The 25,158-nt window shown below is 41.9% G+C and overlaps 1 protein-coding gene across 2 annotated transcripts; it reads right to left on the reverse strand.

The window, feature by feature from the left end:
• Positions 1-55: 55 nt before the first annotated feature.
• Positions 56-23,256, reverse strand: LOC112265473 (ERO1-like protein beta). 2 transcript variants are annotated; one of them, XM_024442818.2, is made up of 16 exons: positions 22,727-23,256; positions 19,664-19,783; positions 17,517-17,600; positions 17,082-17,123; positions 10,867-10,949; positions 10,628-10,701; positions 9,842-9,962; positions 8,326-8,372; positions 7,850-7,864; positions 7,711-7,737; positions 6,754-6,846; positions 6,078-6,324; positions 4,749-4,818; positions 4,224-4,310; positions 3,274-3,407; positions 56-2,132 (listed from the first exon to the last, which is right to left on the reverse strand). In XM_024442818.2, the coding sequence occupies exons 1-16, from the start codon at positions 22,895-22,897 to the stop codon at positions 2,072-2,074; spliced, it is 1,476 nt and encodes a 491-aa protein (XP_024298586.1). In that variant the 5' UTR covers positions 22,898-23,256; the 3' UTR covers positions 56-2,071. The 2 variants fall into 2 exon arrangements, with proteins under 2 accessions (XP_024298586.1, XP_024298594.1); XM_024442826.2 differs by lacking the exon at positions 22,727-23,256 and adding an exon at positions 21,562-21,985.
• Positions 23,257-25,158: the final 1,902 nt, after the last annotated feature.

Here is a 25,158-nt window from a genome sequence, read left to right on the forward strand (position 1 = left end):
GCTTGTACATAATAGATCATGGTACAAATCTGAAAAGATGCACAAAAAGTTTGAGTGACAACCAGACATTTTTATTCCTCTGTTCAAATAAATATAATCAAATAAGAATACACATCAATACAGGTGCAACTATATATATATATTCATATAGATTTGAAAAAAGTTCAGTAATTTTCCTTTTACAAATAGTACAACTTCCTGGGTCATCTGAATATGTTACAAAGGCAGAGCTAGCAGAAGAGCGTAGAGATCATTGGAGACAAAATGGTGGATTTCATCCAAGAAAGCAGGCTCAAGCTTTTTTGAATCATTATTATTTTTAAAACACTTTTTTGGAACTTAAGGCAGACAAGTGGATTGCACAGGACGTTCTGGTGTTTTTGAAAGCATGCAAGGCTCAGACAGACACGCACACTTTTCCTCTAAGATAAAATATTATCTTGTCTATTTCCTTCATTTTAAGCAAAGAAGGAACAGCTTGTTCAATCTCCATAGCGTTCACATTCAAGGCGACATTAGCGTTGCTGTTTATGTTAGCATAAGCATCCGACAGCTACCACTGACTCAATTCCTACTTACTGGACCACGTCTACCTTTGATTGAATAGAGATCTTTCTTTTACAAAACATGTGTTACAAAGTATTACACAGGTATTGTCTGGCTACCGATTGTTTGATCTTTGCACATAAGGCAATCTTTGCTTGTGACATTTTCTAACTAATGTTACTCAAGGGGGTGAGGATTCACAAACTAAAAACGTATATGGTGGAAAAACTCAAAAGGTGCTTTGACATGATAGAAAAGAAAAAAAGGCAACGTAAAACCTTTGGTCCACATGGTGAAATACCTACTTCAGACAGAAATAAAACAGTGTGTGGAACATTAGGGCTGTTTTCCTAAAGAAGTTAAATCCGCTTTGTGTTTTGTTTCCTTGCCACGATCACGATACTGGTATCGTCCCAGCCCTAAAGGGTATGACGGTTTAAAAAGGTTGCGCAACGTTAAATGCCATTACGCGTATGCATTTTGAATGGATTTACACGGCAAGCTCACCAAGACACCACAGTGAACTTGACCATCATGGGAGAACAAATCCCACTGCTCGTTTCGATTTGCTTCTTTTCACACCATTGGCTGCATTCTCCATTATACTTTAATAGTACTCTTCTCCAACATGGCAGTTTCACAGGATGACAGCTTATTTAAGTGAACTATGAAACAAATACTGGTTTCGCTTTTAAATTGCCATGAAAACACCTCTTACACATTTGGGATTTCCGTCACCCTGGCAAGTCTCGTCTTTCATAAAACCAATAAAATAATAGGATAAGAATAAAAACACCAGGAACCGTTCTGCCACCAAATAGAATAGGTATGAGAGAAGTGACGCAAGCTTATCGTTGTCAACAGATGCACAATCCGCAAATGGTTCCTTTTTCACATTTAAACGAGGCTTTATATAATACATTTGTGATGTGCAGAAAGACTGGATTGCCACGTGGAGATGTTAAAAACACCCCTAAACAGCTAAATGCACAGACAAAAGCAACAGCAGACACAGTCGCTCACATAGACGTTCAATCAATACATGCACTCACTCACACAGAAAAAAAAAGGTTACACCTCTAGGATAGCAAAACGCAGTATGCTTATCAAGTTTGTGGTCGTAAAAGTATGGAATGAATCCTAATTTTCGGTATCATTTAGCTGCAATTGGCAATCACCAACAAACAAGTACTCCCTCTGACAAACACACACACACTGATGGGTCTAGCTCACAACTAGTATGCCTGAAATGGTGAACACTTTCACCCACAATAGTAAAAACAAACATTTAAAAACAACGAAATGGAGGTACAGATTTCTCACATTGAGCGCTATGCTCTATGGAAAGACAAGACCTAGATTTAGAAGGAAGGGGAGATAAGGAGAGTTATACATAGATGGGGGTTCAGTGTCTATCCTGAAGTCCCTGAACTTGATCTTATTCTGGGGAGGAATAAGACTATTGCAGTTCCCTCTGGGCTTGCTCCACCTGGTGGCTAGGAGGTGGTAGTGCTGTTGAAGGGTGTTACCTCTTCTCCTTCAGCAAGGCACGGAAACTATGGAGCTGGTGGATGCTTGTGGAGAGCCTAGCGAGAAAACAGAAGGGGGGAGGAGATGGGGAGAGAAATAGTTTCTTAATCTATTTATGACAATGTAGGCAATATTTGGCAATATTTACTAAATGTATGTCATGCTAATAGTAATTTGAAATAGCAAGACAGAGAAAGCGTGAGAGAGACAGAGATGCTAACACTACTTGAATGTACCAATTCCACAGCACATGGTTTATGAACTGATACACAAAACGATACCGGATTCAAAACTTCTCATTTTTAAATTCTTGCAACCAATAGAATGTAATATATATGGGGGGACTGTCCATATGTAGCTTGTTTTTGGTCACAGGTCCAGTAATGGTTGAAGAATTGCAACATTTACCTGGCGCTAACGCTGCAGATAGCAATACTTTGTGATTTGAAGTCATAGTCAATCAATAATAATTCTACAATAATAATAGTAATTAAAAATATACAATTTTTTTGGAAAAGTATTATAATACTTTTAGCAAAAATGTTTATCTTTAATTTACAATCTGTAGAAACTATAAGAATAGAAAGGTTCAGAACTTCTGTGAAGCATCACAGCACAGTTGAAAAATATATGACAAATAGAAATCCAATATGGATGGTGTTAAGAGATAGATGGAGGAGTTGAATGGAGCAGAAGGGTGGGACTAATAATAACACAACAAATGCTAAATATTCTGTGTCTGTAAAATGTATATAGGTTCAGAACTTTTGTGAAACAGCACAGTTAAAAATATGGCAAATAGAAAATAGATGGGAGAGGTTGAGGGTAAAGGACAGGGCTAAAAACAAACTAAATATAACTATTGTAAAATGGATTGTGTCCGTAAAATGTATATAGTGTGTATAAGCTGGAAGTAGAAGCCTAAGTGTTTTAGTTTAATCCAATTAGGGGAGGGGTGGTAGGATTAGTGGAAAATAATATGAATCCCCTGTCATGAGGCCAACTGTGTTCATTACGCACCAAAGGGAACAAAACAGACTGAAACCAAAGGACTATCTGTATTTTTCCAGTATGAAATTATCATTTTTGTTTTCCATTTTAAAACATTTTCCATTGTGTGCCCTAATGAACACCACCCAGTTTCCAAGGCAGTAGTACCAGCCATAAAGACACAACGTGTATAAAAGTGGTATCAACCTCCCAAAGCCGTTGAGCAAGGCCACTATCTCCTGGCGTGTCAGCTGGAAGCCCTTAGAGGGGCTGTGTTCCGGTAGGTTCTTGATCTCCTTCTCAGAGAAAAGGATCTTCAACGCTGTGCCCAGCCCTTGGGTCTGCAATGGGGTGTTGGGAAGCAATGGGTTTATCATGTGAGAAAGCCTGAGATCTCACATATGCCAATCCATGATCCCACGTGGTTTACTGGTGATAAGGTTTCATGAGCGTATAATTATTTTAACGTTTCTCAATCCTGGTCCTGCACACTTTTGATTCAACTAATTATCATGTCTATGACAAGTCTTCTTATTAAGGCAAAAACTAAAATGTGCCCTGGGCCCCCCAGGACCAGGATTGAGACACTGCCAAAAGGGTTGAAACGTTGTCGCCTGTGAACCACAATGGGAGCGTAGATTTCAATGTTCAGAGTCTCTTTTTACCTTATGAACGTATTTGATATCCAGTAAATTGCTCAGAAACGTTGGATGTGGATACTGGTGTGTAATATTTTCCTATACATCATCAGATCTAGCACTGTCCCACGATATAGGGTACAATTCCATATGGCTTCTTCCTCTGGACTTTACTCAAAATCCATTGGTTTTGGTTATTGTCCTAAGGGTATTGTTACTGCTTATAATTTGTGCCCGTGTTATGTGCCGGGATCAGTTTGAAATCAGAAAAGTATCCTTTTAATTAAGCCTTCATACATCAACAATTTAAGATGTATTTTAAATTGATGTATTTTAAACTGAAGCAAGTTGCACTGTAATTTGCAAAGTAACTAAATAACCCTGATATGAAGAGAAATAAAGGAAAAATTGTCTGATCACATCTACAAATAGCACTCATTGCATAACAGCTAACTACAGCACAGCGGGTAACTACCGCTAACAAATAACCATGGGTCCACAGGTGACAAAATGGCGTACCTGTAGCTTCCCCCACAGTCGACATTTACTGCAGCCCACACAGTCCATGATCCGGGAGATGTTTTTAAAATGTAGCCGGAATTCCTCCTGGTAAAAACGGGGCGAGAGAGACAGGAATGTTTCAGGCTTTGCGTCCTGTGGGGGTATGAGCTAGGCTCAATGTGGATAAATAGCCTACAAACACCTGCATTAATTCAGTGTAATTTGAACAGATTTAGTCATAATCAGTGAGGCTGAGGAATTAAACACATATATATACACACACACACACACACACACACACACACACACACACACACACACAGTTAGCTGCTCGCGCAGTGAGCTAGCACAAACGTCTGTATAGACACATCTGCTCTCCACAGTCCAAATTAAGTCCCACTGTACAAAACTATGGTAGGGACCAAACCATTGAGATACGGGGTCAAAACTATTCTACGATTTGCTTATGGCAAATATAAGCATGTTAGTTAGCATTGCTATGTGGTACTAATAGTAAAATGAAAGTGAGATGCGTGGACTCACCTTCAATGTTTTTGCTTCGATCTTCTGCCCAGCAAACATGGACTTCTCGTCAAAGTGCATTGGGAAAGCTCTGGGAGACGAGAATAGATGGTTATTTCAAAGCCAAGACAATATCCGCTCTAATTCACAGTCAAATCCGACCACTTGAACTGAAACTCGTGGTCTCATTGAAGCCCTGGAGTTCAGTAGGGCGAAAGATCCTTAAGACTCAATTGGTCTTGTGGCCTGGTTGGTCTAGCTGTAATGCTGCAGCCTCTGGCACATGTCTACAGTGTTGGCATGGGTTTGAATCCAGCCCACTGCAAATGTATCTACCATTTCTCGATCTCTCTTCACTGTCACCCTCCTCTCTCACTATCTCTTCTATAAATATATATTTTTAATTCCTTTATAAAATATACACTACTGTTCAAAAGTTTGGGGTCACTTAGAAATGTCCTTGTTTTTGAAAGAAAAGCTAATTTTTTTGTCCATTAAAATTTAATCAAATTGATCAGAAATACAGTGTAGACATTGTTAATGTTGTAAATTACTATTGTAGCTGGAAATGCCAGATATTTAATGGAATATCTACATAGGCGTACAGAGGCCCATTATCAGCAACAATCACACCTGTGTTCCAATGGCACATTGTGCTAGCTAATCCAAGTTTATCATTTTAAAAGGCTAATTGATGATTAGAAAATCTTTTTGCAATTATGTTAGCACAGCTGAAAACTGTTGATCTGATTAAAGAAGCAATAAAACTGGCCTCTAGACTAGTTGAGTATCTGGAGAATCAGCATTTGTGGGTTTGAATACAGGCTCCAAATGGCCAGAAACAAAGAACTTTCTTCTGAAACTCATCAGTCTATTCTTGTTCTGAGAAGTGAAGGCTATTCCATGCCAGAAATTCCCAAGAAACTGAAGATTTCATAGAATGCTGTGTACTACTCCCTTCACAGAACAGCACAAACTGGCCCTAACCAAAATAGAAAGAGGAGTGGGAGGCCCCGGTGCACAACTGAGCAAGAGGACAAGTACATTAGAGTGTCTAGTTTGTGAAAGACGCCTCACAAGTCCTCAACTGGCAGCCTCATTAAATAGTACCCGCAAAACACTAGTCTCAACGTCAACAGTGAAGAGGCGACTCCGGGATGCTGGCCTTCTGCTGCTGTTTCCAGCTACAATAGTCATTTACAACATTAACAATGTATACACTGTATTTCTGATCAATTTGATGTTATGTTAAAAAAATTGCTTTTCTCTCAAAAACAAGGACATTTCAAAGTGACCCCAAACTTTTGAACAGTAGCGTATAAATAAATAATAAATAAACAAAAAACTAACTTGGTCTCGTTGAAGAACTGCAGCAGTAACTCTTTGGTGGCTCGGTCCTCTTGACGGTCACCCGTGTACAGGTTGACGAAGGCTCGATCAAAGTAGGGCGCCACCTTGGAGAGGGCGCGTAGCTCGATCAGGTAGAGAAAGTAGAGGTTCTTGAGGCGCCGCGTACCCTCGCCCTTGGTCTCGGCCGGGTCGAAGCGCTGGCGGAACTCCTGCACATTGGGGCCCCACAGGGACTTGCCCCAGCCCTCTGACGAGAGCAGGAGTGAGTGAATAGTGAGGGTTACATTGCCGTTGGCGCATCGTTATGATGTTAGGGTGAACAATTGGGACCACTGATTTTCAAACCTTTTTGCAGTGACGTTACGAATAAGTAAACACAGTGAATCAGTTATACAAGGAGAAAACAGACCCATTTGAAGGTATCCCAATACAAGAACACTTACAAAAGTAGAGTAAATATACAGAAAATGCTCAATTGGTTTCACACAAACACGAATACACCACACACATTACTACAGCCAGAGATAGAATCCGCCACCCAAATTGCCACGGTTCATCATCAAAATTGCCATAGAATAGAAGAAGCACCTTGAGTCTATGAATTATAATTCTATGACCATATAAAGCTGGTGACTGTTCTGACATCTATGGAGAGGAAGTGGTCTGTTTTTCCTACCGTCCAATAGGTACTCTGCACACAGGTGGATGTTGATGCTGCTGTGGAGACCAGAGATGAGCCGGTAGAACACCCTCTTCTCCAAACACAGACCTAGAAGGGAGGATGGGGCGAAAGAGAGTGTGTAGAGGGGTGATGGGAAGAGAGAGGGGGGAGGGGTGGGAGAAAGAGGAGAAAAAAAAGAAAGCTTGAGACATGCACACACACCCCTAGTTCAGAAAAATTCTGCCATCACTGTGTATGCGTGTTGTCGACTCATCGCATTTGAGTGACTAGAGTCCCCTCTCTTGGTCCAGTAAGTGTGTCTGCACATCACAGGACATTCACAACAAAGGCTTATTTAATAGTCTTCGCTATACTAGAGCCAAGGAATAGAACCGTGTTTGGTTTCTTTGTAGCCCAACCCAATAGGTTTCCATCACTACTATCTGCCTGGGAAAAAAAACTTAATGAAGGCATACAAAGTGGGCACTTTTTTTTTTGGCACCCTTTTCCCTATATTGTGCACTAGTTTTGACCAGAGACCCCAAATGTAGTGCAGCATGACATAGGGAAAATATGACATTTGGGATGCAACCTGAGAGATGTTGAAAACCCATTGTCAAGTGAAAAAGTTGGAGAGAGAGAGAGAGAGAGTCTCTGCTGAATTAGTTTGGATGCGAGTGGCTGTTCCGAGTGGTGTGGTTAAGGGGCATTCAACGATGACACATAACATTCAATTGATTCTGAAACGGACTAAATTACAAATAACCCCATTCTAGTGGAATTCATTTAGAAGTTTCTACCTGTCCTGTGGTGTCTCATACAGGGAAATGACTGTAGGTTATAACAGTGCTGATACAAGATGTACCACTGCTTCATTCCAAAATATATTGTGTGTTTGAAGTGAAAATAATGCTAATTTGAAGCGAATTTTTTAAATAATTTGATGAGATAAAAATACATTTTTAAAGTTACCTTCCAGCCAGTTGTAGAAACCTTCGCCTGCACGGATACAAGACGACAATAGGCCTCGTGTCAGTTTGCATTCATTAAAGCATATTATAAACAGCACAATTCAATATACATAGATTAACATGCATAAATTCCAACTTACCGTCATCATCTCCTCCTATGGGAATGAAAAAATACAAAAGAGAGAGGAGGACAAAGGCATGTTACACACGTACTGTGGGCTATTAATATTACACATGCATGAGGACACGCATTCACACACAGACATCTGGAGGAGAAAACTCTACAGTTACTTATAAATAACTCAAGTAACACTACAAGGCAAACTAACAAAATCCCTGCTTTAATTACCACCATCAACAATCTATTACCAGCAGATAAGCTGATAGAGAGAGGACATTATCTATTACACAGAAGCTGAATATGCACACACACATTTCTAGAAAGGATTCTGGAAACAATATAAAAACTATCACTATAACCTAATAGCGAAGTGAAAGCATGTGAATACACAGGGCAAATGTAAATCAAAAATAGCTGTCTGTTTAAGTGTGTAAAATACAGGCCACCCAGACAAGGACAATGGAGACAAGACAGTCCAAGAAGAGCATCCCTTACCTCTGGGCGGAACCAGTGGGTTAAGGGGCCGGTACACTGATCTGGGCCTGCAAACCACAAACAATGCGCAATCAGACCCTATACTGGATTAATCACAAGACATACAGTCAGGTCCATGATTATTGACACACTTGACAAAGATGAGCAAAAAAAATAGGAAAAAAATACAATAAAATTAAAATAAATTATACAAATAGTGAGCTATATTGTATCTTCAAAGTAATTTGGAAATTATATTATTTTACACTAATACAATTGATGATTGGCACCCCTGTTTTTAATACTATAGCACCCTCCCTTTCTAAAATTCTTTGAGATTAGATAACACAGTAGCAGGGATATTAGACCGTTCCATATCATTCTCCTGCGCTTATGGACTTGCCCTCTTCAATTCAAACCCCAGGTTTTCAATGGGGTTCAAGTCTGGAGACCATTGCAAAATGTTGATTCTGTGGCTAACCATTACCTTGCGGATTTTGATTAGTGCTTCGGGTTATTGTCTTGCTGGAAAGTCCACTTGAAGCCAAGGCAGAGGCAAACAGGTTTTTAGGCAAAAATGTCCTGGTACTTGGTAAAGTTCATGATGCCGTTGACCTTAACAAGGGCCTCAGGACCAGTGGAAGCAAAACAGCCCCATAACATCAAAGATGCACCACCATATTTTACCATAGGTATGAGGTACTTTATTGCATATGCTTCCCTTTTTTGATGCCAAACCCAGCACTGGTGTGTGTGGCCAAAGAACTCTATTTTCCTGTCATCTGACCATAGCACCCCCTAGAGTTTGATAGGAACCTGTGCTGTGGTCAGATGACATGAAAACAGAACTGCAGTAAAATATGGTGGTGGACGTTTGGCTGAGAAATCGCCCGGAAATTGCAGTCACAAAAACAACGAAAAATGGCAAACGTTGTTTATAATCAATCCTCAAGGTGTTTTTCAAATATCTATTCGATAATATATCCATCGGGACAATTCGTTTTTCAGTAGGACCGATTGGAGTAATGGCTACCTCTGTATTTTACGCGAGAATTTCTCTGGGGGCATCAGGTGACCACTTGCGCAATGTAGCCGCCTATGGCTATTCTTCAACATAAATGCGTAAAACTACGTCACAATGCTGTAGACACCTTGGGGAATACGTAGAAAGCGTAAGCTGGTTGATAGCACATTCACAGCTTAATAGGGACTCATTGGAGCGCAGCGCTTTCAAAATAAGGGGGAACTTCCGGATTGGATTTTTCACAGGTTTTCGCCTGCAACATCAGTTCTGTTATACTCACAGACAATATCTTTACAGTTTTGGAAACGTTAGTGTTTTCTATCCTAAGCTGCCAATTATATGCATATTCTAGCATCTTGCCCTGACAAAATATCCTGTTTAAAACGAGAATGTTTTTTTCCCCAAAAATGAAAATACTGCCCCCTAGAGTCGCAACAGGATGTTATTAATGTGTGTGTAACGCTGCATTAGGAGGCATGTGCACAAGTTTATTTTTGTGTGTGTGTGTCTCACTTGAAGCAGTTTTCCTCGTAGATGCTGTTCCACACTCTCCAGGCTGAGGGGCCCTTGTAGCCAGTGTAGCGCTCTGGGTTTAGGAGCAGGTCCACATAGTCTGCATCTGGTGACGTCTCATCTGACAGAAGAAAGGTAGAAAGAATGAGAGAACATTGGGATGGATGGATAGATGAATCACTTTCACTATTGAGATACACCTTATAAAATCTCTTGTTAATGTTAAAGGGGTATTTGACACCAATAACAAAATGTGTCCAATGTTTTCACACCTCAAAAAATGACTGTTACACTAAATGCACACTATTTGCAGAGCATGAGACGCTCCTACTAATTTGAACGAAACCTGGATGTAAGACGCGCGGCTTCACGAGAGGCTCGCATTGCTGAGCATATATTCTCAGACACCCAGAACTAAATATTTTCGTAATTTCATCAGATGCTTGATTATGTTCTGGGGGGGAGACGTGTTAGAAAATATTCTAACGAGACTAGAGAAGTCTCCACCTCTCTAAACAGATACTCTCAAACAGTTACATGTGTTTGCCATCAAAGATTACTGAGCATATAATTAAGTTCTGGTACTATTTCCAAGATTTGTAGCGTAGCTCACGCCCAAGAACAATTGATAAAAGCGGTTCTCACACACTGGCCAAAAGTTCCCCTTCCAGTCTTAGAAGAAATACACCAACCTCGATCCCATACAAATGGAAAAGATAGGCACCGTCTAAAAAGTCAATAAGTCTCTTAGGTGGAGAATTGAAGTGGAAGAAGAGTGGGCCTTACCATCTAGCTCACAGAAGTGGTCCTGTGCGTCATCGTGCCGGGCCCAGTCCTCAAAGGCCTCTTTACTATAGTTACTATAGGAGGAGGAAAAGTAGTACAGAAAACCACTCTCGGACAATGCTTTCATTCATCGGAAATAACCACCATGTTTTGCAGTGTTGGTTTAGTAATTTCTTATCAAAACAGATGCCCATGTATGTATGAGGCCTTTTAGGGAAGTAGCATGCGTGTGCTCTTACCTCAGGGTGCTGTTAATGGCCCCCAGGTCTTGGGCTTGTTCACAATCTACTATGTCTGTGTTGGCGTTTGTCACCTGGGAGTACTGGCCACAAGGATAGAAAGAGAAAATAGCATTAGCTAGAAGAAATAAGATAACTTTAAAGAAAAAATCTGTAGCCTAAGAAAAATGCTCCAGCTGGGTCGTTCAATTGGATTTAAATCACTTTTTGATGGCACCCCTTCTGATTTGAACCAAACCTTCCATACATATTTGCCCATGGTTACTTTTTGGACCTGAATACCAAAACAGATAGACGTGCTCAATGTTGAACCACTTCGCATGCTCTCACTACTGGAGTCACCCAGGGCTCGGTTCTAGGCCCCATCCTCTTTTCTCTCCATACACCAAGTCACTCAGCTCCATCATATCCTCTTATGGTCTCTTCTATCATTGCTATTCAGATAACACTCAACTACTTTTCTCATTCCTCCCTTCTGACACCCAGGTGGCGACACGCATCTCTGCCTGCTTGGCAGATATCTCAGTTTGGATGTTAGCCCACCGCCTCAAGCTCAACTTTGACAAGACAGGGCTGTTCTTACTTTCGGGGAAAACCTGCCCGCTCCAAGACGACTCAATCATGGCCGACAACTCCACGGTGTCCCCCTCCTAGAGTGCACAGAACTTTGGCATTACCCTGGACAACACCCTGCCGTTCTCTGCAAACATCAAAATAGTGACTCGCTCCTGCAGGTTCATGCTCTACAACATCTGTAGAGTACAACCCTTCCTCACACAGGAAGCAGCGCAAGTCCTAATCCAGGCCATCGTCCTATCCCGTCTGGACTACTGCAATTGTCTGTTGGGATCCCAGCTTATGCCATCAAACCTCTGCAACTTATCCAGAACATTGCAGCCTGTCTGGTGTTCAACCTTCCCAAGTTCTCCCATATCACCACACTACTCCGTAGACTTTGGCTACTTTGTAAGTAAATACCTGTCGTCAACTTGTGGAATATGTTAGGACAGGTATTCCCAAACTGGGGTATGCGCAATGCAGTCAAGGGTAGACCAAATAAAAATGTGATTCAAATTTAATTTGAAAAAATCTTCACATTTTCAAACAGTACATTTATATTTTCCAATGCAGCTATACATTTGGGTGAAGTCCCCCCCCTCCCTCACCCGAGTTGTCTCGTTTCACTGCCGAAAAATAAAATCAAACCATCTAGTGTTCAGCGAAATAACAACAAGATGTCAAATACAGGTAGCCTAGTCAAACAATGTACATCCAATCACATTAACCATTACTCTCTCACGGGAAACCTTCACTCTTGCGCAGACATTTAGAAACAAAACATGACAATTTGAAAAGAAGGCCACAGGAGTTTATGGAACTTCACTATATCACATTTGACATTGTCCGTCAGCTTGAGTTCATTTGCACACAAAGAAATCATACAATGATGGAAAGACCTGTGTGTTGTCCTTGTTAATGCAGTCAGAGAAGAGCTCCAACTTCTTAATCATGGCCTCAATTTTGTCCCGCACATTGAATATAGTTGCAGAGAGTCCATGTAATCCTAGATTCAGATCATTCAGGCGAGAAAAAGCAATCACCCAGATAGGCCAGTCATGTGAGAAACTCGTCATCATGCAAGCGGTTAGACAAGTGGAAATGATGGTCAATAAAGGAAACTTTAACCTCGTCACTTAATTTTAAAAAACATGTCGATACTTTGCCCTTGATAACCAGCGCACTTATGTATGTTGTAAAAGCGTTACATGATCGCTGCCCATATCATTGCATAGTGCAGAAAATACATGAGAGTTCAGGGGCCTTGCTTTTAACAAAGTTAACCATTTTCACTATAGTGTCCAAAACATCTTTCAAGCTTTCAGGCATTCCCTTGGAAGCAAGAGCCTCTCAGTGGATGCTGCAGTGTACCAAAGTGGCATCGGGAGCAACTGCTTGCATGCGCGTTACCACTCCACTAGGTCTCCCTGTCATGGCTTTTGCGCCATCAGTACAGATACCAACATGAGCAGCAGCTACGTTTGGCTACATGTGGAATTCCCCCGAGAGAGCAACGTGATTGGATGTAAATGATTTGACTAGGCTACCTGTATTTGACATTGTGTTGTTATTTCGCTCCACACTAGATGGTTTCATTTTATTTTTGGCAGTGAAACGAGGCTACTCAGGCGAGAAAAAAACCTCACCCAAACATTAGAAAATATAAATGGACTGAACATTTTTTCTGTTTTGAAATGTGAATCACATTTTTATTTGGCGTACCCCAGTTTGGGAATACCTGTTTTATAGGGATTGCAGTACGACTAAAGGAGTCTGTATTGAAAACATGCCCACGTCAAGGGAGATACCCATTTAGGAAATCCATGGCTGCTGGGCTGCTCAGTCCTGGCCCTGAGGGTGTGCCGTCCTGTGGGTTGTCACTCTGATCTTGGCCTAACACAGCCGAAACTAATAATTTATTGTTTCACTAAGATCCTAAAGCTGAGTGGGGTGTGTTGATTGGGTTTGGGGACTGCAGGATGTTGGACCACTAGGGACAAGACGGGGCGACCTAGCTATATTGTGTGCAAGTAAAAAGAGCTCTACACTTTTAGTCCCATGAGATTAATTATATGTAAGATTTGCGGTTTCTGTGTGTTAATGTATATTTCAGGTGCGTTTTTTGTTGTTGTTTTGTTTCCAAAACTTTCCCTTGGAATTAAGAAAATTAAAAGGAAATTGTGTTGAGAGTTGAGTTATTGACTAGACTGGTGGGGGTCAGGCATGCAGGTCGCTCAGGCTGGTTGGTCGTTCTGGCTGAAATTTGATATAGAGGATTTCTTAATGAAGACAATAAAAACATTTAAAAAACAGACTTTTGAAGAGTTTGTTAGGTGTAACACAATATTTATTATTGAATTACCGTCGATCTAGCTCAGTCTTATTATTCACTTAAATGTAATTATGATCCCCTACCTAGCTTGACGACTGTGGGTATTTATGCTGACTTTTTGTTCTAAATGGAAATGACATATTGAATTGTGTAAAAATGCAGGCAATTAGCTTTAGATGTCCCAAACAAATTCACCAGGTTATGCCCCCCCCACACTTCTAAAACTAAAGTGGTGGCCCTGCATGCAACAAACTGAGTAGCGTTTGAGTTACTTGTTTAGTTTAGGTAAGAAACTGTACAAAATATGCTCGTTAGCATTCTTTATGAGGATCCCCCTTGGGTTGTGCCCAAAGTGGGTGGGGTTATATCCTTCCTGTTTGGCCCTGTCCAGGGGTATCATCGGATGGGGCCACAGTGTCTCCTGACCCCTCCTGTCTCAGCCTCCAGTATTTATGCTGCAGTAGTTTATGTGTCGGGGGGCTAGGGTCAGTTTGTTATATCTGGAGTACTTCTCCCGTCTTATCCGGTGTCCTGTGTGAATTTAAGTATGCTCTCTCTAATTCTCTCTCTCTTTCTCTCGGAGGACCTGAGCCCTAGGACCATGACTCAGGACTACCTGGCATGATGACTCCTTGCTGTCCCCAGTCCACCTGGCCGTGCTGCTGCTCCAGTTTCAACTGTTCTACCTGCGGCTATGGAATTCTGACCTGTTCAACGGACGTGCTACCTGTCCCAGACCTATTATTTGACCATGCTGGTCATTTATGAACATTTGAACATCTTGGCCATGTTCTGTTATAATCTCCACCCGGCACAGCCAGAAGAGGACTGGCCACCCCTCATAGCCTGGTTCCTCTCTAGGTTTCTTCTTAGGTTTTGGCCTTTCTAGGGAGGCATTGCTTGCTGTTTGGGGTTTTAGGCTGGATTTCTGTACAGCATTTTGAGATCTCAGCTGATGTACGAAGGGCTATATAAATAAATTTGAGTTGATCCCTTAGTACTTGTTAGCATGTTGTTATCATACTGGTAAGTGACATTTATTTATTTATATATATATATACACCTGCAGTCAACTTGTCCACTAGGTAATAGATAAGCCAGATTGCGTTCATCATTTCGGCCATTAAAAATGATTTTTTTCATTATGAAGCTTACCGGTACTAGTTCCCCAAAAACAGCAGTTTGAGCCAATCATGTTTATTTACAAAGAAGCACAACGAGCAACATGGGTGAGTCACTCCTGCAGCACAACTTAAGTGAGGTGATCAAGTTACACTTGTATGAAATTCACTACTGTTTGCCAGCTATATATTCTATAACTATTAAGTTATCTATAAATAAATTCTCTCCAGCTGGGTTTTTACTAACTTGTTCATTTTGATAACTTGCTAATGTTAGCTTGCAAGATCAAGCTTCTTGGAGCAGCAGAGAACATCACCTCTTGTATTAAGATCACTGCTGCCTAATATTTGTTTTGTGTGTGCTACAAACTGTGTTTTGCGATACTTGCATAACTTTGAGCTGGGTTGTCTGTCCTAGTAGTAAATGTTTGCATAATTTATAAGCTTATATCAAACTCAACCTATCTTTTCCAGTGATGAAGACATGCATGTCTCATGGTAGGGAGGGGTATGCAAAATGGGTCATCTTTGAGCACCTCTATCTCCTAAATGTTTTGGCATTCAAGCCCAAAAAGCTACTTTTTGACCAATACCATAAATATGTATTAAACATTTCGTTAAAATCAAAAGGGGTGCAGTCAAACGGTGATTGAAATCAAATGGAACGACCAATCTTTGATATCAATTAGGCTAGGCTAAATCCTTCATATAGGGCTCCCTACTCTGCAGACTTCAACTTGAGTTCTTCACACACTGTCTGCAATAGGACTAAACTTTTCAAATAGAAAGTCAATCAAGAAAATAAATGCCTGAGGGGCTAAACAAATAAGTTAAGCTAATGCCACGAGCAACGAAGCATTAAAAGCTAAATAAACAACTCTAATGTGCACAGTCAGCTAATGTTTCGTCACGACCTCACACACCTGCTGTGCTTTTTCCTGCGGCATGGCCACGTCGACAGCCACATAGCGTCTCCAGCCAACGCTGCCTAGAATATGCTAGACAGTTCTCCCTCTGTGCCTTCAGCTGTGGGAGAGCACCACCACAGCTCTAACTGTGAATTTAATCAGCCTTTTTCCTCACACGTCTCCAGTAGCACACTTAACGCTAACCCCTAACACTGGGGTGATGTGGCAGAAATCCTCATACAACAGACCACACAATAAGGGACCAGAGACCTCGGGAGGTCAAACCAGATGTGGCTAATAAACTACTGTAAAGTTTTGAAGAGCTGTCCGGCTTAACGCTGTTGGTCGAAAATCTATGAGATGGGGTTAATTCCATTAAAAGGTGAAAAACAAACCTTGCCCTGTACATAATGTAGCCTACAGCGATGTTACTAGCCCTATCATGTGTATAGCCCCTGCTGGGGTAGAAAGTGTGAAAAAGCCATGGGACTAAATACACCAAACTAGGAGCCCATTGAAAAGCTCAACCGATGTGTCCAAACATCAACTTTTCCCACTAACTAAAGATATAGCCGGATTTGACCTTGACAGGCAATCAGTCCAGATGTCCAACAAACACTGGTGGGTCAATACAAGATAAACAGAAGGCCCTACGCCAGAGTCGTGTTCATTAGGGCACGTAAAAATAAAAAAAACTTTGCAGAAGAGAACAAAAACAAGCAGAGAGTAATGAGCAATTTCAGTGGCCACCAAGTACGGAATCAGCAGCCAAGACAGACAGAGACCCAAATAACAACCTAGGCCCAAAGGGTTCTGGTCAAAAGTAGAGTAGTATATAAGGAATAGAGTGCCATTTTGGACATAACTTAGTCAGAAAGTGCTGGAACAAGCACACACACTATTTACCTGGCCACACTGTGACAAGGCAAACAAACGCTTGCTTCTCTTTCCTATTTCTGTCTGCTCTCTAGAGGTAGCCTAGCCTACATGTACATAACACTCCAGAGACCCTCAGGTAAAATCAAATGTAAAATAGAACATATCCAACTATTATAAATCCTTCTAGCCATCAATTTACACAGTATTATCTGTTTAACGTACTCCTTTGCCCTAATTCCCTTTCAAACATAGTTAAGCACACTCCTGATCCTTTGCCATATTGCATGAAAATAGAGAGTGCGTATGGTACACTCTCTTTCCTTTTCATTTTAACGTGTTTGTAGAGTGTGTTTGTATTCATTAGAGTTGAATGGCTGAGTGAACGTTGCCTGTCTGTCTGGGGAGTGACCGCCTTACCCGATTGTAGTTTCCAGACTTAATTCCCACTGGAATCTTGCTCTGTAAACAAACACACACAAAGAAAACCGATGGGACTGGTGAAGATCACTGTCAACAACGCAGAACGCAGGTCACAGAGGCTAAGCTATAACTAATAGAAAACACATTAGAATACAAAGACTCGGGAAACAGTATATTAACAATTGTAAACTAACCCACTAAGGGTTAGGGGCCCTTGCCCTGGTCTCTTCTTGTAGGCCTAGAACTAAAATAATTTGAGTGATTAGCAATATACTAATAATAGCTCCACCTTGTTGTAGCCTACGTGGAATTTTCACCACATTGCCAATACTTATTTAACCATTTCAGACCTACAGGAGGTGCCTGTGGGTAATGAATACTAGAAGTCGATTTGGGGACCAACATAGATAATTGTGGGTCGGTTGAACTGACCTCTGGACAGGGCTCCACTTGGCAGTCCTTGATGGAGCAGTGGCCATCATCGGCCCAGAAGGGACAGGGCCTATTCAGGTTGACCTGTGGAGAAGAGAAGAGTTGGGATGGCATGGTATATGCTATGAAAGTGACTGCGTCACACAGAGATGTGATGTGTTGGAGACAGGCAAGACAGAACAGCTAGACTAAATTCACTGTTTTCCCAATTTAGACTTATATGTATGAGCATAAGCATCTCAAATAATGATGTTAACAAATGACTCTCTTTCCGTTGACACGTTCCAGAGACGAGCTCCGTCGTAAATGCCACAGGGAATAGTCGCTGCTGGTGACCTTTCCCCCCAGTTGTGCTCGTCATTGGAGACGTCAACCTCATACGAAGGCGACAGTGTGAGGAGAATACTTCATAATTAGAAAAAGGTGGCACGCTGTCTGCGGGTTCAAAAGCATCGCTCGGTCAATGGGATGGTGACTAGTAGAGCAGATTACTAACCAGTGGCAGACAGAAAATTACTCGGATTATCACACTAGGGGCCAGATGAGTATTCTGAAAATATTAATGGATGTTCCTATGAGTCCATTCTTCCTTTTCAGAGTTCCTGATGGGATGTTCACAGTGGGAAAATGGCAATACACTCTGCCTTTAGAATGAGGTGGCTTGGTGTGTATGAACGCAACAGCTGGACTCACACAGCGATTGTTTTTTTTACTGTCTTTGTGAAAAGATTAAGTGACTCGATGGGCCTCAATGTTTCCTTATGGATGCTAGGTGTTGGGAAAGCATTCGAGCAGTTATACAAATGTACTAGCACTCTGTCCCCTGTTATCAGAGAGAATTATATATTTGCATCAGGTTCTACATATGGGCAACTCGTAACACTGTCTAAAGAAGCAAAAGGATGATTGGGAAAGAGGGATGACAAGGTTTGTCAGCACTGGACTTGACCTACTGCATTTTCCTTTAAGATTCAGTAACATCCACATGGTGATGTCATCCTCATGCATTCTTTCTAATACCTAGGTTTCAGTATGAGGAACATCTAATTTTCACACTTATTGTACCTGACAAGTATCACATACCATGATTGGAACGCACGGTCAATTAGTTTTTGCTGTAACAAGGGCCCAAGCATGTTTTTCCTGGTCAGGGTGTATTCATTAGAGCACACTGTTTTTCAACGGAAAATGTTTTGCAACAAAAACAAGCCTTTCTTATAGAAGGGTTGGCTTACAACGTCACAAAAATGATGCGTAAGCATCAATGAGGCAGAAGGCCGTGTGGGTTTATGATTCTGAACATCAGATAGCTAGCAACAATAACAAGAAGATGCCATGTTGGGAATCGTAGGTGGCTCGTTTTAGCTCGGTGCGATGTTGTTTTGACTCATGTCATGCCTATGCTAATATGGCTAAAATTAGCTAGCTAGCTAACCAACAACTAACAATTTATTTGAGACCATAAGTGCTCATTTATATATTTTTTCCAACATGTCAACAATCTAAGCTAACCCCGTCTGTTTTGCGCCATTGTTGCGCACGCAATGGTTTTGTTGCTAAACAACCAACCCTATGGGACAAGTTCAGGTTAGTCCCGTCATATTTCAGCCCGTTTGCATCCGTTTGGTTCCTAGTGAATACACCCTGGACATTATAATGTAAACAAGTGTAGCACAATTCCAACAAGAACATTAGTCCCAAACGGAGACATCCTCTGCAAGACTAACACCATCATTAAGTTTCCTGATGACACAACAAGGGTTAGTAGGCCTGATCACCGACAACGATGAGACAGCCTATAGGGAGGAGGTCAGAGACCTGGCCGTGTGGTTCCAGGACAACAACCTCTCCTTCAACATGATCAAGACAAAGGAGATGATTGTGGACTACAGGAAAAGGAGGACCGAGCACGCCCCCATTCTCATCGACAGGGCTGTAGTGGAGCAGGTTGAGAGCTTCAAGTTCCTTGATGTCCACATCACAAACAAACTAACATGGTCCAAGCACACCAAGACAATCGTGAAGGGGGCACATGGCGGATGTGTTGATATCTACCCTTACCACCTGGAGGCGGCCCGCCAGTAAGTCCAGGATCAAGATGCAGAGGGGGATGTTTAGTCACCTCTGCAAGTCTATTTAGTACTTACCCTGTAGTACCTGAAGTAGTCTCTCTCGGTCAGCTTCTGAATGCGGGGGTAGATCTTGAAGTTGTTGAAGACATCGATGCTCTCGATGTCACAGAAGCAGTCATCCAAGACGCCTGTCAACTGAGGGAAACAACACGGAGAACGCCTTAAGAATTAAGGTTGTACACCAGTGTTAATTTTAGTCACAAAAATAGTGACTAAAATATTAGTCAAACAACGATTTTTCAGTGGCAATTGACTACACCATAACTGACTAAATAGATCCAGGAAAAACAATAACTAAACAAAAAAGATTGTTCATTTCAGTTGACTAAAACGAGACAAGACTAAATTATCTCTGTAGATAAAATCAGACTACGAGGTGGGCTGGACAAGCGTTTTTGGAGAGATTGAGAGCTTTTCAGTGATAAGCACAATTAATACTAACAGTATTAGAAGCGCAGCACGGCTCTGTTCAGCAGTGCGAAGAACCCGCCACACACAGCCTAGCCTACATCAGCTGGTGAGCTGCAGGGGAAAAAAACGATGAGTGTGGGCAGGTTAGGCAGACAGGTTCTGCTCAAGCGCCACTGCCAATTAAACACATCGCACAGGTGACTCTTTTGTTTCTCTGTAGCTAACCAGTCACCACCAGACACCCTTTGCCTGGTTAAGAAACACATGCTGCTTTACGAAATTAAAAACAATAGCAGCATTAAGTTTAATAGTAAAACTAGTCTTAGCTTGTTTCTAGCCATTACCGCTCAAAATAAATTATCCATAATAGCCACGCTATTATGTTCAATCGTGCATTGGCGGGCCGCATTTTACATTCATAAAGCACACCACGGGCTGTTTTAAAACTAGGCTACTTGCAGACCGGACTGTTAACCATTTGTTTAGGCTACACCTTGTTGGGGTGAAATTTCACAAAATAAAATAACGCAGTGCGTTATGGGATAACACTCCGCTCTGAAGCAGCGTTGACTTGTCAAAGTGGCTATCGGAGGGTCTAATTAGGCCCTAAACCCTCCATAATATTCCCCCCTTCAGCTTTGGGACACTTTGGTGAAAATGGAGGGCCGTGGGGCGAGGGGAAGTGGGTGATATGGGATTCAGCCAAAGGAGGGGGGGTGGCAGAGATAGAAGGACAGAACGAGGGCAAAAGCTGGCCTGCAAATGTTAACTTCCTCTCACACACATTCAGCCTACTTTAAAACTGCCCCATACTCTCAAACACCACAAAACACTTAAGCAGCATGACGACATTTGTCCCAGCTGCCGGGTTGAGGTTGGCCAAAATTTGGTTACCAAAACATGTACCATTCTCCCTCCACCTTTTCATACATTTGATACCTGCGGACAACCGGCTTAACTCCCCCATGCATAATGAAATAGAAGACACCTAAGTCTCTCTCTCTCTCTCTCTCATATATATATATATATATATATAAAGTATTCAGGTCTAGAGCCAATCAATGCAAATGGTGTTACAGAAAATATTTGTTAAAAACTCATTTCAGGAGTATATTCTAACTACAGTGGTATGAAATGTATGTGGGTCACTGTCACCAAAGCAGAGACATACACTATTTTATATGAACAAGTTGCGCAAGACTGCATGTTGCAAGAATTCTATGAAATTAAGTTAAGTTTTCTTAGCACTGTGTAGACTATTCAGTCACTTTCACATCAGTGGTTGTGTGTCATGATGAGGAGAAAACCGAGTAGCCTATCTGACCAGCTGTTACTGACAACTAGTTTCACAAGCTGGCTACTATACAAAGAGCAGAAAGACGTTTCTCTTTCAATTTATTCTATGTCATTGTGACAATATGTCAGAAACGTAACTAACAGTTGTACATTGACACAAGCATCATCATATAGCCCACAGCTGGAAACATAACCATATATCTGACCTCTGAGTGTAGCTGTCCAGAGAATGTGATGGGAAGCAGTGAAGTCATCCATAAGTAACAAAGTCCTCTGAGCATGCTGGTGAATTCAAAACCATTGAGTGGTTTCCCTGGTTGTTGTTAATTAAAAAATATAGTTTAATTTGCCTATTTCTCTGAGGAGCTGCTATCTTTAACAATAGTTTTAAATTACAAAAATAAGACCAGCCTTAGGGACTGCTGTATCCTACTTCAACAGACAGGTGAGAGTTTGCCAGAGTTGATGGGAAGACTCTGACCTAACCTGGGGATGAGCTGTCATTTCAGACCACTTATTTTCCTCGTGCATAATTCTCCTGCCCAGGCCTAGCCTCCAAACAAGATGTGTCTGCAGCTGTCAAACTTAGTCCCGCCTCTATACCTGACGTTTGTAGTCTTTACTTCGATTCAAGGACATTTAAAACAAGTATTACTCACGGGGAAGAGAAGACTACATGTCCCACAAACTCATTGGAAGGAAACTTTAGTATGGCCAATCAGACGACACCACGTCTCGGTCTTCTCATATTACTCATGTGAGTGCAATTTGTTAGAAATAATAAAAGGCACGTTCCATAGTATAAAAAAATGGATTGCAGTATGTGGGTCAAATCAGCCGTCGATCACATACACAACCACTCATCTTAGTAGCTGACTAATTTCGAACGTCGGCATGAATGACAAACATCAAGAAAACATACACCGCAATATAACATTGCACGAGATAGGAATACAAAACGCGTGATACTGGAAGTGGCAGATTTGGTGAATTAAAATCAGATATTCGCATGATAAGGGAAAGTTCGACTATGACAGGGGTAACGTTATTGAGTTGATGCGCACAAGCACGAGATTTTGGTTGTGTCAAATTACACTGTACAGCATTTACAACAAAAAAATAGTTGGCTAAGAGTATCTTTATCCACCCATTGTAGTGTTTCGATGTGCAAGGCGAAATAAACCATATGGTTAGATGTTATGCCCGGTTTTCCATAAAGTTGGATAAGTCAGTGTTAAGGCGCCAGCAAGCTATCTCGGTATGATGACGTCAAATTAACGTGACAGTAGAAAACGCTAGAAGAATGTTCCTCCAACGCAGTCATTTAGCCTTTCCAAACGGACATTGATATTGCAAGTTGGATGAACTTACGTGACAAAAACAGCTCTGGTCTTGACTGTCAGGAGCATCTTCTTTGGAAGAATATTGGTTGTTGTATGTTTTGACTCTGTTGTGAAACCAACCCAGAACAAAGACAAAGTCCCCAAATAACAACCACAACAAAACCAGAAGTCCTGCGGATTGTGTCGTGTTTTTTATCATCACTGATGCAAATGCAACGCGCCACGAAATACAAAAACAAAGGACAGTTTTGAAATGTAACTGGATAGTTGGCAGGCTAGCTAATGATGATGTGCTACTAGCTAACGTCGTTTGTTGTTGCTAGTGCGTACTACCTATCAGCGGAGAAAATCTTCTTCGCTTGTCGTAATGATAAATGAAAGTCTCCAACCAAAGCTGACAGCTGTACGACTGTATCTTCAGAAGTAACTTGTGATAATGTCTAGTATCACCAGTAGTCGTCGTAAATAATGTTTACAAATCCAAAAATCCCAAGTTTTGCCATCTAAAAAAACAGTTGTCGACCCGAGACGGTTGAAAAAAAATCAGCTACGGAAAGCAAAGGGGTACAGGTGAAGGACGTACGGTAAAAATGAATAAAATGTTACTGCGTGTTTTACATCCTGTGTGTATACATGTGAAACGCATTCAGGTGACTAGTTATAATAGCCTACTGAAAAATATACTGTAATTTGTGGCAGTGTCATTTTTGCCGCACTAGCTGATGTATTTTTTTCATATCTAGTCTCCAGTTAGATTTTCCTTAGGCCCTAAGCTTTAAAACATTGTCAGTGATGATTTGCACTGAGTTGGAAGAGGCTGGCCAAAGAGACAATATCGAGATCTCTGTATCAGACCCTCTTGGGGAAAGGCTAATTGACTGCAAGGCTGTTTGGTGAAAGGAGGAAGATGCTGATCCCTCCTCAGAGAATGGAGACCCTTCCTGGTGTGAGTAGGAGGTCCTCACTCTGAAGGAGGAATGAGTTCCTGTAGAGCAGAAGCCAGTCCAGGTCAGCCTCCCCCTGTCCAACCAGCTCGTCACATAGGACACTCTGCTTGAAGTGGCTGAAGTGGAGGACCATGATGATGCCGATGACAAGGAAACTGAGGCTTTCTCTACTGCAAAGCCAAAGTTCTCTGCCTGGAAGAGGTTCCGCAACTACCTGAGGAAGAAGACGAGATCTTCCTCAGAGCAGACCCCCAGGGTGGAGAACCTGGACCAGGACAGGCTGCTGGATGCCCTACTGGCAGTTGTTTGAACTGTTCTGCAAGAGAAAATAAAATGGCATTCTATTTTGCCTTGCACATAATACTTTTTAAAAAGTGCCCTTTCACACCTGGACAAAAGGAACATCTATGTAGGAATGCTATTCTTTGACTACAGCTCAGCGTTCAACACTATAGTGCCCTCAAAGGTCATCACTAAGCTAAGGACCCTGGGACTAAACACCTCCCTCTGCAACTGGATCCTGGACTTCCTGACGGTCTGCCCCCAGGTGGTAAGGGTAGGTAACAACACATCTGCCACACTGATTCTCAACACAGGGGCCCCTCAGGGGTGCATGCTCAGTTCCGTCCTGTACTCCCTGTTCACACATGACTGCATGGCCAAGCACGACTCCAACACCATCATTAAGTTTGCCGATGACACAACAGTGATGCCTGATCCCTCACAATGATGAGAGAGCCTATAGGGAGGAGGTCAGAGACCTGGCAATGTGGTGACAGGATAACAACCTCTCCCTCAACGTGATCAAGGCAAAGAAGATGATTGTGGACTACAGAAAAAGGAGGACCAAGCACACACCTTTTCTCATCGACGGGGCTGTAGGGGAGCAGGTTGAGAGCTTCAAATTCCTTGGTGTCCACATTACCAACAAACTAACATGGTTCAAACACACCAAGACTGAAAACGCCTATTCCCTCTCGGGAGACTGAAAAGATTTGGCATGGGTCCTCAGATCCTCAAAAAATTATACAGCTGCACCATCAAGAGCATCCTCCTGGTTGCATCACTGCCTGGTATGGCAACTGCTCAGCGTCTGACCGCAAGACACTACAGAGGGTAGTGCGTATGGCCCGGTACATCACTGGGGCCAAGCTTCCTGCCATCCAGGACCTCTATACCAGGCGGTGCCAGAGGAAGGACCTAAAATTGTCAAAGACTCAAACCACCCTAGTCATAGACTGTTCTCTCTGCTACCGCACCACAAGAAGTTCCGGAGCGCCAAGTCTAGGTCAAAAAAAGGTTTCTTAACAGCTTCTACCTCCACGCCATAAGACTCTTGAACAGCTAATCAAATGGCTACCTGGATTATTTGCATTGTCCCCACCACACCCCCCATTTTTACGCTGCTGCCACTCTCTGTTTATTATCCATGCATAGTCACTTTACCTCTGCCTACCGTTGAAATCGGAAGTTTACATACACTTAGGTTGGAGTCATTAAAACTTGTTTTTCA

The sequence above is a fragment of the Oncorhynchus tshawytscha genome, linkage group LG02 (assembly GCF_018296145.1).
Source record: "Oncorhynchus tshawytscha isolate Ot180627B linkage group LG02, Otsh_v2.0, whole genome shotgun sequence".
In the NCBI taxonomy this organism is placed as follows: domain Eukaryota; kingdom Metazoa; phylum Chordata; class Actinopteri; order Salmoniformes; family Salmonidae; genus Oncorhynchus; species Oncorhynchus tshawytscha.

Bases quoted from the DNA above. Each gene is read 5' to 3' on its own strand.
- LOC112265473 (XM_024442818.2), bottom strand. From the start codon at position 22,897: ATGATAAAAAACACGACACAATCCGCAGGACTTCTGGTTTTGTTGTGG. The intron at 6,847-7,710 runs GTAACTTTAAAA...CCTCCCTTCTAG, and splicing joins TTTCTACAACTGGCTGGAAG to GTCTGTGTTTGGAGAAGAGG. The intron at 3,408-4,223 runs GTACGCCATTTT...ACCCCATTGCAG, and splicing joins GACTGTGGGGGAAGCTACAG to ACCCAAGGGCTGGGCACAGC.